At 41.1% G+C, this 15222-nt stretch overlaps 1 protein-coding gene across 7 annotated transcripts in view; it reads right to left on the reverse strand.

Moving 5' to 3' along the window:
* Nucleotides 1-15222, reverse strand: part of DMD (dystrophin) — a 3186583-nt gene that overhangs the window by 374466 nt on the left and 2796895 nt on the right. For all 7 annotated transcript variants that reach the window (XM_044284724.1, XM_044284721.1, XM_044284723.1 and 4 more), the window contains one exon: nt 4808-4886. In XM_044284724.1, coding sequence (XP_044140659.1) covers nt 4808-4886 — 79 coding nt within the window. The remainder of the gene's footprint in view (nt 1-4807; nt 4887-15222) is intronic.

Below are 15222 nucleotides of genomic sequence, written 5' to 3' on the forward strand. Positions count from 1 at the left end.
ATTTTCCTAGCACTCATTAACACAATTTTGTCTGGTTTAACTACTCATCGTTAGGGCTCATTCAGACAACCATATCCTTTTTGCTGTCCGCAAGTTGCAGATCCACAAAACGTGTGCGTTCTGTCATTTTGCAGAATGGCCAGCCCTATGATAGAAAAGCCTCTTCTTGTCCACACAAACGGACAAGAATAGGATATGCTCTATCTTTTTTGTGGGGCCGCGTAAAGGAAGTATGGAAGCTGTCCGCATCTTTTACAGCCCCATTGAAATGAATGGATCCGGATCTGTTAAGCAAAATTGCATAACGGATGAGGACACAAATATATGGTCATCGGAATGAGGCTTTGGGCACTGTTCACATTTGCATTGTTGTTGGAAGTTTCGGATCTGTTGCACAATGGACACTAATAGCGTCCAAAGGACTCCACTGACTTGTTAATGAATCAATTTGTTTCTATTGTGGTGTCTGTTGTTTTTATGGGAACAATAGCTCTACATGCTGCTTTATTCTTCTATAATATTACTTCTGAGGGAGTATCCGAAGTAATAAAACACAAAACACAAGCAGACAAAACACAAAGTATAGCTGTAGCCCAACAGTCATCCCACATACATACTTGGATGAGCTGCTGCAGAGATGTTTCTGTGACAGAATTTTATGGAGGTCAATCCTGGCAGAACAAAGTAACTCAAATGGTGAAATCCAATTTGCTTAATAGTTCTTTTCCCTGACTTTTAGAGGACTGCTTAGGACAGCTTAGAAATGCCTATGGTTGAGAGCCCTGGCCTACAAAATTCCAACCACTGCTTTGTACGTTTATGTTAGGGTAGGACCACATGTTTAGGTTTGCTGATGCAGTTTTGGAAGCCAAAACCAGGGGTGAATTCAGAGAAGAGGAGAAGTCGTACCTATCCTTTATACTTTCCCTCCATTTATGATCCACTCCTGGTTTTGGCTTCCAAAACTTCATCAACTTCATGTTTGGCATGTACATTTATTTCATAAAGGCTCATGCATATCGCAATTTGTGGTCCCCAATGCACAGGCACTGTCCGTGTGGCCTGCACTGACGGATGCAAATCTATTCAACTTGAATTGGCCTGCGATCTGTCCGCACTGCAAAAAAAATAGAGCATGTTTTATTTTTTCTGGTGCTGAGGGACTGACCAGAATGGCACGGAAGTGCTCCATAGTGCTTCCATGGCCTTATGCTCTGTGCCTCCTCTTTATATCTTCCCGATTGTGGACCCATTAAAGTGAAGGGGTCCGCATCCGTGATACGGCGTGCACACGGCCAGTGCCTTATATTGAGGACCTGCTGCTTGCGGGCCGCAATACGGACACGGCCGGCATGCGTTCGTGTGCATGAGCCCTAAATCAGCTCTTCAGTGGATTAAAAAAATGTTGTAATTTTATGAATTAGCAGTACCAAACAAAAGTGTAGCCTGGTTCTCCTGTAGAAAACCCATGTAAACTATTGACAGCTTTAGAAGAGAAGGTTCATCAGAAATTTAATGAGGTGAACTAAGGGCATAAAAACTGAAGGTTAAAACAATTAGCATGACTGGTCACCTAAATGAATAGCAGAACTGGTAAGAGTGCCAGCATTTAATTGACACTCCTGGATCCTGGTCTTAACATGAACGAGGCACATTTAAATGTGTGAGAGAGTGCAATCAATCACAATGGTAATAGAGACAAAACTGGACTGAATTACTGCTAATGTGAACAATGCGTTCTATTAGGAACATTTAAAAATGAAATAACAGTCTACAAATTATTATTATTAATTTTAATGAGCGTGCATTCACAATTAAAAGGACCAAATATTATAATATTCTCTTGAAAGCAATCAAGAAAGGTCATTCATGAGAACACCAACGTACTTTACTGCATTGTAAATATTCTGATACACTGAAAGTATGAAAGGTTATTGGCAAGGTACATGCATGACAAAATTTATAGGTCGGGTGAAGTACTTAGGATGTAGTGTGACTACATTCCTTTTAGAGACCCATTTGTAAATGTAATATTCTACAGGGAAATGAGAAATTCTATATTACAGAGGATTATAACATTGATGGCATTTCCTTAGGAAGGACAATCAATGTATAATCTCTGGGTGGTCCAAACCCCAAGACCAATGTTGATTAGGAGGATGAGGGCCATTTGCTTTAATATTGTAGCCCTTTTACTACAGCACTAGCTGAACCGTACTGCGACATCGCTGAAGCGAATGTAGCTGAGCTGCAGTACCAGACAGCTGTGTGAACACGAGAAGAGAGAGGTCCATAGCTGCTTTCCTCTGAAAATCAATGAAGGTCTGACATTAGTAATACTAAAGGGCACCATTTTACTTCAGTATCCCATGGTGACTCCCCAACAAATCAAGAATCTGTAGGACCTTTTCATATTCTCACGGCTCATCGTTTTGGACCACCACAATGAAGGCCTTCAACAAGTGAGTGTTAATCATTTTACAATTAAAAGTAAAGGCAATATGTGATATACGTTATATGTCAGTTCCTCACAGTTTTCAGTTGTCTGCTTATATATAAAATGGGAAACTTTTTTGCTTACTTCTAGGGAATCTGTCATGGTCATGAGGTGGACATATAGTACCAGAGCGCAGCTCATTGAAAGACACAGCACTAATAACTGCAGTAATCTAGACACATTTTCAGCCTCTGGTACTAATCAGTGAAACTTCCTATTCACTGACCTGTGTGAAAAAAGATCATTCAGTTGGTCTGGCTCCTGTGACCAGCTGTCCTTGGAACTCAAAGCATCACTCCAAGCAGTTGTGAACCTTTTCAGATATGCACCACTAATGCAAAACCTGTCAATTACATCTAAATTACATGAAACTTGGATGGCATTAGTCAGTAGATAGATATATGGTTACAATGCTGTGGCCTGGTTGTGCAGTGCTAATATAGTACAAATAAGAATAAAACAAGATGATTAAAGGAGGCCATAAATCTTCATCAGCTGTAGGCTGAGACATTCTTCCTATCTTCATGTATGCATGTTCCACAAGCCCCGGAGTAGTGGAGCAGAGGATGGGAGTGTAAGTGGCTATGGCTGCAATACACATTAACAGTGGCAATTCTCCCTGTCCTAGGACCAGTAATATGCTAAATAATTGTGGAGCCCCAGTTATGGGTCTTCAACATAGTGAAAGCCAGATATCCCTCAAAGGAAGGAAAACCGAGCAAAGGGGTGTCCCCATTACAGAGATTACCAAATCCACCATATTAAGTGGCCCCTATGTCAAGATCCCGCTCTTTTACAAGCTTTAAGGATGTGACGGGGAAGACACCCCGAAACAGCTGTCTGTGGATGGATAACTGACTTAGGTCTTCCCCGTCAAATCCTTAAAGCTTGTAAAAGAGCGGGATCTTGACATAGGGGCCACTTAATATGGTGGATTTGGTGATCTCTGTAATGGGGACACCCCTTTGCTCGGTTTTACTTCCTTTGAGGGATATCTGGCTTTCACTGTGTTGAAGACCCATAACTGGGGCTCCACAATTATTTTGCATATTACTGTTTCCCAGGGAGCTTTGCACTTTGGATTGCTGTGTCGAGACTCTTAAATGAGGCTCCACAGTGTTTTCTGTAGCTGGTCTCCCTAAGATCAGCAATTGTTTTGTTTGAGTAGCCTTCAAGGCATTTCTCCCGGTTAGCCAGAATCCTACTCCACACTGATGAGGGGCAACACCCTGAAACAGCTGTCTGTGGATGGATAACTAACTTAGGTCTTCCCCGGTACATCCTTAAAGCTTGTAAAAGAGCGGGATCTTGACATAGGGGCCACTTAATATGGTGTATTTGGTGATCTCTGTAATGGGGACACCCCTTTGCTCGGTTTTCCTTCCTTTGAGGAATATTGCTGTGTTGAGACTCTTAAATGAGGCTCCACAGTGTTTTCTGTAGCTGGTCTCCCTAATATCAGAAATTGTTTTGTTTGAGTAGGACCAGGGCAGTGATAGGAGAGTGCACCATTTCATTCCTCAATGCACACTGATGTTGAGGCTCCTGCCTTATGGTAGTTGGGGTGCCCTTGGTGATACCATTTTGTATTGGTGCAAGGCAGGGTGCAGGTGCGGTTGGCCAGAGTATGAAGCTGGAGTCAGTAACCAAGCCAGTTGTAAAGAGCATGGCAAAGTTGCGATGCTAGGAGAAGACAAAACCAGGTGTGATGATGCCTGGCCCTGTCAATTAAATTCAATACGTCTGATCCTTCCTTCTCTGACATCATCTGCCGGGGAACAATCAGCACACCCTCACAGATGTCAGACAGTCGGCAAAATCAGCAGGTATGGATGACTTTGCTTTTATAAGTATAGGTACCTTAATGATCTCTAATAATTAGACTATAGTCCTATGATATCATTCTTTTTGGTGTATTATTTTACGGTTTTGGAGTACTTCAATGAAACATGGCAAGGTTGCTTCAGTGATTCTTATTTTAAATGAAAAAGGAATGTAGAAATGCTTCTGTTTTTAGATCAGTAATTGTGAAGGACCGCCTCAAGGAACACTGAATTTCCACCTCTCAACTGTGTTGAACCAGGCAATGATATCTAAAAGTTAGCATACTGTTATTTCAAAGACGTTCATTTAGGAGCTCTACTCAACCTTCACCACTCAGCATTTTTTATATGAAAGGTGCAGACTTAATAATATTGGTGACAGGCTACTGTATATAATGTAATGCCTGAGATATCTCACCATGTAAACTGGGATAGGTGAATCGACCACAAAGCATGGAGGTTAATTAACAGAAATTAAAATGCTTACTGGAAAGGAAATGCTGAGACGTGGGGCCAAAATCCCTGTGGGCTTCATGCAATTGTCTGATGCGTTCAACAATGGACACCTAGGAGGGAAACAATAAGAAGAGATTATTTCAACATGTAATGATGAGTGGCAATTAGGGAAGCAAGATATTATTGCTGCGTGAGCCTTAGGGTCTCAGACAACGAAATGCTGTGTCAGGAGTCTTAAACTCTAAAGAAAATGCCTTTTTCTTTTATTATTGTTTGCAATCCGCTGCCTCGTTTAAACTCTGGGACAATTGAAAACACTAGAAAACAAATTGCTATTTTTCTACAAGCCATTAAACCAAAAACCATATGTCAGCCCTTTATGACCTAAGGCTACCACCTTAAGTGCTAACGTAAAATCTTGCTTACTCAGCTTCAGTTCCTAAGTGTGTGGTCCTATTGCATAAGCCTATATTCTTATAATTTGTTTTTATCCTTAAATCACCAGGGTATGAAATAAGAGGTGTGAAAGGCAAAAAAGCATGGAATTCATGCTGTATGGGAATAATTCTAGTGATAGGACTAACATCTATAGTGTTATTTATTAGAACATCAGACAAGGGTGGCCATTTTTAGGGCAGCCATGCATAAATAAAAGCTACGGCTGCAGTTACTATAAAGTAGCAACTATCTTAAAAAGATAATGCATAAGTCATTTTAAGGATATGTACAATCTTACATATTTTACTGTAAAACCAGTAGTTTATTAGCATTTTTAGCAGTAATAATATCCTTCATGTAATTTACAGCATAGACGGCTAATGTTCTTCTTCAGGCTAAAAGTGACTACATAACATCTATTTAACCTATAAGAGGTCACAACCCCCATAAACTGCAGCATCTACTGTACTGCACTACCAGCTAGTGATGGCCTAACCTGTAGTTAAAGGGGTTGTCCCCTGGATTGGCCATCACTAGCTGGTAGACGGAGGCCCAACACCCCACACATGTGCCAATCGGGTGTAGCTCCAGCATTTTTTTAATTATCCTGGTGAAAGTGTGCATTGTGTGACTTTATATTTGGCATTACCCTAAAAAAAAAAAAAAGGAGCGCATAAATATTCCCAAGAGTGGGTACAGATGAGCACTATGGGATAACACACACGGATGAGAAATCATGACAAAACATGAGACACCTGTTCCCGGGAATTAATTATTAAGCCAGAAATTCCATGTTGTAAATGTCTCCCTGATATATCCTGTAGAAATAGAGAGGTCTGCTTATTGCTAAGTGAACCATATTTATGGTATTTCTCCAGTGCAAAATATTAAATCCGCTATTTGTATGCTTGGCACAAGGAGAAGCAGGTTTAAGAATCAATAAATCTACTATGATTAAATAAAATAAAATAAGATCTTGGCCCAGTTTTTCAATATGTCATGTAAACATATTTGCTCTGTAAATACCTCACAGCTCCAATGAGAAATCCATCAAATAGCAAATGAAATTATCTGAATTATGGAACATGAGTAAAGGATAACTTTCATAACACCAGCGCTGAATTTATGTAACTTAAAAGTGGAAATGATTGCATATGGTGGTGCGTTTTTTATACGGAGTGGAAGATCAGGAAAGCTAATAGCTAATTTCCCCTTAGTGCTATAAAAATCATCTATCTATCTGTTTGTCTATCTCATATCTATCTTTCTGTCTATTTACTATCTACCTACTATCTATAATCTGCAGTGATCAGGTTTAAGGTGGCCTCAAATGCTACACTCCTTCCCCTAGGCACCATCAAGGTGTTACCATGCTTTGCTCCCCTAGGGGAGGGTAATGTGTGGTGCACCCCAGTGGGAAATAAGTCCTGAGAGTCAGAGTTTGCAGTAAACCAAAGTGCTTCTTTACTGGAGGACCTGAAGTGCAAAACAATACAGAGAATGCACTGAGCTGGTTTCTCCAGTCTTCCCTTTGTTACCAGAAGGTTCCGTGCTAAGGAAAGGCCTGAGCTAGCTGTCCTCTCTTTCTTATAAGGCTGGTACCCTGGCAAAACAGCTGGTGGCCCTGGGTCTGTGACAGTGTATTTACACAGCATCTTCTTCTGGTCACTTGGGCAGTGTAGCAGAATCTCTGCTACTAAACAATGGTCCCTATCTGCAGACAACTCGAGGCTCTGACTGTTTTACTTTGATACAGTTTCTAACTGATCTAGAACGTAGTTGGAGGAGTGAAGTTGCAGAAGTACAGCCTAACAGGAACAATGTTGCAGTCCAGGACTGCCGTAGACTTGTATTAGGCCTCAATACAAGTCAGTGGGAATGACCAAGCAGTATTCAATAGCAACAGTATAACAGAGCTAGACCAGATGGTCAAAAGTGGAGAATTACTAGGTTATCATTGCAAATGCTGGAAATTCCCAAAATCTCTTAGTGTGAACTAGTTGTGGATTATCCCTATCCACAATGCAGTGCAAATACAGTACAATAACAGTGCAAATTAACAGGATATAGCATATAAAATGCAATTTAACAGTATAAAACATTATAAGTTCAAACAACCATATTAGAGATGAGCAAAGTTTTGAAAAATTTGATTTGGAAACTTTGCCAAAGTTAGCCAAGAAATAATCTTCGTTGCGAATTAATTTGTCATGAATCGCTATAAAACAGGTATACCCAGGCCACTCTGCCTTATGGTATGGCCACATAGAGTGGCCGTGCTGCGGGTGGGTTGCGGCTATGCTGCAGTGAAGAACTGCATGGCCAATTAACCTGCAGCTGCCTTTCATTTAATAATGAAGACTGCACTGTATAGCCTGCCTTCATTGTTAATGGCCTCACTGCACCTTTAGACAGGGGCTGTTGCTGGTATGGGGTTTGGCTGATTAGGTGGGGGGGGGGGGGGGGACAATATGCATATTATTTCTGTTCTGGCCTGAAATCTCCTGTAGGTTATTTGACAGTAAACACAGAATATTAATCAGCTCTGGCATACCCACTTCTCCAACCCCACTCTCCCTGCACTCTCCCTGCACTCTCCCTGCACTCTCACTGCACTCCCCCTGCACTCCCCCTCTCCAATATCCTTCTATTAATTGTTTTAACAAACACTGTCCCTAGTCCATGAGCGCTTGCCACGTCTCTCCCTATGCTGAGCTCACGGGACAACGGCTGAGACTGTGTGGGATGAGGGTTTTATAGGGCTGTCACAGGGGATGACTATCTGCGGATTGACTGGCTTCACAGCATTATGGGTAATTCTGCTTTCCCGGGCTTCTTACTTTCACTTTGTAACATGTGCAGCCACCATTTTAGGAAAAACTGATTTTTTACCATGAAGCAAAAGGAAATTCGGATTCATTGAGTTTTCCTAAACTTCGGACTGAATTCTGCTTTGAATGCTTCGCTTCCCTCAACACTAAACAGTATAAATTACAGTACAAGTTAACTCTTCAGAAAACACAAAAGTAGTGAGTTAATGGCTTTGCATGGCAGCAATCAGGGCAAATGTCCACAAACGTCCAGACTCCAAAGTATCCTTGCTCCAGGGCACTATGTATCTATCTATCTCTCTCTCTCATATCTATCTAGTATCTATCTCATGTCTGCCTGTCCATCTGTCTATTTAATATCTATCTAATTATCTATCTATTTCATATCTATCTAGTTCCAAGTAATGTGAGCGGCACAGCGGTTAAATAGATGTGGGTTGTGGAGACGATCCAGCATCTAAATAAATAATGTTGAAACATTTCTTTGCACTCCCAAAAAGTACCGTAAATAATTTACTTTTTGGGAGTGCCATGGAATTTTTCAAGGTTATCTATGTATCTTTCTATCTATCTATCTATCTATCTATCTATCTATCTATCTATCTATCTATCTATCAAGTATGCAATGCTTGTCTTTGTTATGGATGTGGCCACCAATTGACACCCTCTAATCAATTGGTGGCCACACTCACCCTGGAACATTCCTGCTATGCCCACTGCTGTAAGCTGCCAATGTGAGAGTCAGAGAGGCCGATAGGGAGACTGGGTGGCATGTATGCAGAATGAATAGCAACTAAGCCAATCACAGAGTTTTCCCTCTTGGGTTAACTCCTTCTGTACTGCCTATTCTCTGCTATTTGACTATGCTCCTTCCCGACCTCGGGACATTATGCCTGGCACCTGCAGTGCCTCTTTCAGTTCCAACTCCAGGCTTGTATCTGACTACATTCCTCTGACTACAATGCCCTCCATTCTTCTTCGTGACTTTGCTCCTGCCTCATCAACTACCAGTCGGTGGCTTCTCTGGTGTTTAAACCTGAGGAAACTCCTGCAGCCTTGACGGGGCAAAGGTGATCAAGTTTCACTTAAACCCTGCACTTCAGTTAAGCTGTCTGTGGTTCCAAGTCTACCATACAAGTGAGCAAACATTACAATAACCAAAAAAACTATAGAAAATATAGAATACTTTTTATTCTCCACTTTCCACAATGGATTAAAAGAAGCCATTGTATCTACTTTGATTATCACCATGGTTTGTATAATATTGCTGAATTATAATGTACAGTAAGTGGTCATATTCAGACCTGTTTGATTACAGCATGTATACTGTATATAGTCTATATGCTTCAGGGGAGATGGCCAATGAGGCACAAGTTATTTTCTAATAATAATACATTCTGATAATGTACGCTTCTGCAGTGACATAACAGGCATTCCTGATTGTAATCTGTTCTGCCAGTTAAAAAATTGATTGAATATGCTTAAAATAAACTTGGCAAATAACTTCTATTGTTAAATTCATAGAATATAATGGTAATCGGATGAAAACTTCCCAGTAGTACTGTCTTTTGGGAAAATCGCTTGTATGGCAAATCGTATGTGTATATCGATCAAAACAGAACATTTCCGGAATCAATACACATTGGGATGCTTGTTCTATACTAAATCTTTGTCTCTGAGGCTAGCTTTAGAAATATAATTTTTATAGCAGCATTTGCATTTATGAGCGATTAATGTGCATTTTTTTAACTAAGCTATAGTCCTTGTGCTATGAGACTTCAAACACATTAATGATAGGTACACCTAACTTAAAGGATATAATTGCTTATCAAGGACTGCCATAGGTACAACCATTCAGGAAAGCAGCGGCTCTCGCTGTGGCTGACTCAAGTTTTGCATGTGTTAGGAGATTCGCTGCTCATCTGAATGGAAACCATATTATACTTTTCCCTGTACAGAAATACATAGTTGACTGAACCTCCCCCTTAGGAGATTGGAGGCTGTCACATTAAAGAGGTTGTCAGTGATGAGAAAGCCTCATCATGACAGTTAGGATATGGACAGTTGTTAGGGACTTGAAAATGGACCAATTGGAAAGTTTAACACGAAAGTACATACAGAGAAGCCACTTTGAAGGGTTTTTTCCAAAATTGCCCATATAACATTTTAAGGTAATCTGCCCCGATGTCCAGTTATGGAGAGTCCTGCCCCCTGTTTCATCACTGGCTGCACTCCTCTCCCATCTGGAGCATGGCCACCGATAGACAGCCACATGACCATACCACTGCACCTTTGGCCTCCACTGAATAATACTGTGTACTGCACTGTTCATACACTAGTTTATAATGTGCTGCACAATGTTATTCAGTGTAGGATTCTGAGGAACATGTCTAGTCATGCGCCCTCCATAGGTAGCTATTCTCCCGATGGGAGTGATGTACAGTCACTGAAGAGACTGCACTTGAAACAAGGGGTTGGAACTTCACATTTCCTGAGATCAGGGCAGATTCCCTTTTACGCGGGTAGGTTATTTATAGTGCTGTCTATAGTACTTTGGATTTTTTTTTCTATACGGTACATATGTGCTTGCATTCTGGTATTCTGTCCTGGCAAAGGAGCAGTATACCGGAATTGCTATATCCAACATATGCCGGGCACTGCTGGCAAACGATGGATCCCATTCACTGTAATAGGACCCGCTGGGTGTTGTGCATGAATACTGGCATTTTGCTGGACAATATACCCAATGCAGTGGTATTGAATGGGCTCCATTGGCCAGATATGGTATTTCCTGTATTCTTTTTCTTTCCAAAAAATATCTTTCAGCTAAATTGGATTTTTACCCTTGGCATCATCCTTACCTACCAGCATCATCATTGCTTGTATAAGGACAGTAGAGGATCAGCAAGACCTTGGTTTTGCTGCATCATATCTCACTAGGCAGGCAGCTTGACGTTTTTAGTATGTTTTGCCAACACGGCTCGTCCCCAGTTTTTGATACTTATGAAAGCTGACTTAATTCATATCCCCATTGTGCAATATCAATACCAATATGCAGCCTTATTAAAATGACTTCATGAAGATACTACACTTGAATACTCGCCAATGGGTTAGTAACTGCAATGTGGATTCATCACAGTCGTAGCAATGTGATTATCTCTGACTGATATAGGCAGCAAAACTATCATCATGTCCTCTCTACGGGTTTTATTCTGTGATATTAGGAAGATGCTCTACACCCATCACTCACTCATCCCTCCTATATGTTCTAAAAGACTAGAACATGTCTATTTATAAGTTTATCACTGCTTCAAAAGAACAGTCACGGTAAGTACAGAAATGTCTGAAAAACAGCTCCTGTACTTCTCATCTTAATATAATGATGTTGTCAAGATGCTGCCTGGTATCTAAATGTAGTCATTTTATTGCTTCTTTACCTATCATTTGTGCTTTATCTTAAGTATTGTAACATTAACCCCTATCTGCACTATGCTAGAATCGTACGGCATGACAGTTAATACAGACGCACACCATACGGCATAGTAATGGTGCTGGTTAAAGAGCTTGAAAAGAATTTACATTTTAATGCAAACTGATGCCAAAAGGACATATATCAAGCTAATTACAACCTGTGGAGGTGACCATATCTGCCTACTGTATGCATGGTAATTATGAGATATTATAGACTTAGGCTACAATCACATTTGCACTTGTTATTTCCATTGTTCTGCTCCATAAGAGGAGCAGAACAATGGAAATAACAGAAGTCCCAGATTCAGCACATAACTGAAACCAGTGGTGCCGAACAACCGAACAGACCCCAATTGCAGTCATTTTGAATTTCCTACTTATTGACTAAATAGGAGTGTCCAGCTTTTTAGTGGAAATAAAAATCCACGATGCACAACTTTTCGTTCTGTCTTTTTGGCAGAATCTGCAACGCAGGCCCCAAACAGAGCCTCCAATGCAGATGGGAATATGTCCACAGTCTGTCATATAATGCAGGCTTAATTGAGCATTGATGCATACCAAAATCATACCTCGACTACATTATCTCAAAAATCAAAGGAACAGCGACACTCATGCATTTGATCATGAATACTGGTTTATTGTATAAAGGATAATCACCATTTTGTAGTGGAGTTATTATTATCCTCTGAAAATGGACAAACAAATTTGTGAGCGCCTCTCATCCTTTGATTATTGCCGTATTGCATGCAACCTCTGGACATGAGCACCATAGGCCCACCTGAGTGTCAGCTGGACTTACCCGAAGCAGTCTTAAAACATACCCCAAGAAACATTTACATCATGAATAATTCTAACATTTTGTGACCTATTTTTTGTAGTGCAATTGCTCCTTTTACATGCATTGTTATTCTGATGTTTATGGCATACTGGATTATGGCACAGCAGAAGCAGACTGGCCTATGGCACAGCAGAAACAGACTGGATTATGGCACAGCATAAACAGACTGGCCTATGGCACAGCATAAACAGACTGGATTATGGCACAGCATAAACAGACTGGCCTATGGCACAGCAGAAACAGACTGGATTATGGCACAGCATAAACAGACTGGATTATGGCACAGCAGAAACAGACTGGATTATGGCACAACAGAAACAGACTGGATTATGGCACAGCATAAACAGACTGGATTATGGCACAGCAGAAACAGACTGGATTATGGCACAGCATAAACAGACTGGATTATGGCACAGCAGAAACAGACTGACCTATGGCACAGCAGAAACAGACTGGCCTATGGCACAGCATAAACAGACTGGCCTATGGCACAGCAGAAACAGACTGACCTATGGCACAGCAGAAACAGACTGGGCTATGGCACAGAAGAAACAGACTGCTGAAAAGCAGTAAGTTCCAGTTGAAAGACTTACAGTATAGGAAAGCTTTGGGGAACAGTATACTATATATGCTTTATTACTTCAATATAACTTCCACTAGTAAAAGGCAATGATGCTTTTAGCCTCCTTGCTACCAAAAAGGGATGTGCCACCTTTTGCTGTCAGGGAAGAGGATCCTCTGTTGTTACAAGTTGGGATTCATATAATTTGAATACATCTTGAAATACTATGAAAATATCTGATATTTTAGTAAAGGCTTATTAAACGTGATGTTAAACATTAATGTACCATTGCCACGTTCTGAGTAGTAGGCAACACTCACTTTTTGTGTCCAGACTCCAGACATCTAAGAACAAAAAGTTCTCAGGAATCTCCTTTAAAACAAGTGGAACATTTCTCAGGCTGGTAACTACGGTATCTACTTCTGAGACCTGTTCTTATATCCTTCGTGATTTTATAACTCTGCAAAAAAGCCTCAGTGTAGATTCTGTTTGATATTCCATTTATTTTCCTGCTGAAGAAAATGCTGATGACAAGCTCAGATCTTGTCGGGATTAGCAAACTGCAGATGATATGCGGGGCAGATGGCAAACTTCATCATGAGTTTTTATTACTTTTTATTGACTTAGACATGTAAGAAATGTTTGCCTTGTCTTAGAATGGTAAAGTTGAAAGCTCTGTCAGTCTATGAACAGTTATATACCAAGTTCACTACATTTCCCCAGCCAGATATCAAAATGACAGTCACATAATCCTACACAGTATGCATACGATACAACCATGGCCAAAACAAAGAGCATATTGGAACTGAATGTGTCTCTGTAAGAAATAATCAAAAGTAATCAGAACTCTGCTAAATAGTAACACAGACATCAATATTAAAATACTTGAAAAGTATGCGCCCCTCTCTATGCTGTTACTACCATGGTATGAGAGCAGTAGCTACCACATATTGCAAAATATGTTCCAGAAAAACCCCAGATGCAAATACCTTTGAGAATGGGTGGTGACAATCATTTTTACCACAAAACTAGGGTTAACACTAGTCATTGCCGTGGCTTGCAATTACTAATGGATATAATTGACCAAATAAAATGGTATATTTGAAGGGGCATACACAGATCTCATAGGACCCCATAGCCAAACCTAGTATGGCCACCCGCTCTACTCAGTTTCCCAATATGCATGTGTCAAGCACTCACAGGCAACATGAAACATGAAGCACAACTCCCAGGATTTCTGATGATTTTGTTTTTTACTAAGATCAAGAGATTTTAATTAATGAAAAATGTAATAAAAGTCATGCTCTGTCTCATCCACTTTATGAAACTCCTATGTCGGAAAAAAGTAGAACAGGTGCTCATTCTGAACACCACATTTTTAAATGAATTTAAAGCAGACAACTGGCATATATACAGTGTGTAATGGGGAGCCGGCGACGCGCTCGCTCCCTGCAGCGTCGCCGGCATTCTATCCCTGAGGAGGAGCGAGGACGCGGCCGACATCCTCGTCTCCACAGTAACAAGAGGGCAGGGAGGACCCGGCCTTGCATGCCTCCTAAGCATGGCTGGCGTCCTTCAACCCCTAGACCAGGGTTCCCCAACTCTAGGCCTCAGGGCCCACTTGCCGTCAGGATTTAGGAGTATCCCAGAGAATGAATACCTGTGGTGAATGCTGATGGATGGACACTAATTATATCAGCTTCCCAATACTAAGGAAACCCTGAAAACATGACCGGCAGGTGGGCCCTGAGGACTGGAGTTGAGGACCACTGCCCTAGACAACTAGCAAGGGGGAACTGGAAGCCGATGGTAATGAGTCGGCGCTAAGGTGTTTAGATCTGATGGACATAGATCACGTGATGCTGGCCACATCATGTGACCCATCAATTAGACCTATTTAAACATGTAACCTGCTGGCCACAGGTTGCCTGGGATCGTCTTATTACCTCACTAGCGTTCTCTGCATGTGTGACTTCGTTTGTTTGACTTCGGCTTGTATTTGACCTTGACCTGGTGTTATCCCTTGTACTGATGCGATCTCTTGGCTCCTGACCTCGGCTTGTATTGACTTTGATTTTGTATTAATCCTTTATGCCTGTGTTACCTCCTGGATTTTGACCTCGGCTATCAGTTGTTCCTGTTGTGGTACTTTCCCAATCTGGGAAACTTTGAGCTTCTGTTTGTTCTGTCTTTGTCTTTTGTTTTCTTCCCTCGTTATTTCTTTCCTTTAGGCCCCTGCACGTACGTAAGCTAGGGACTGCCGTCCAGTTGTACCCTGTCAGTTAGGACTGAGCGTGCAAGTAGGT

Source organism: Bufo gargarizans, chromosome 3 (assembly GCF_014858855.1).
Source record: "Bufo gargarizans isolate SCDJY-AF-19 chromosome 3, ASM1485885v1, whole genome shotgun sequence".
In the NCBI taxonomy this organism is placed as follows: Eukaryota; Metazoa; Chordata; class Amphibia; order Anura; family Bufonidae; genus Bufo; species Bufo gargarizans.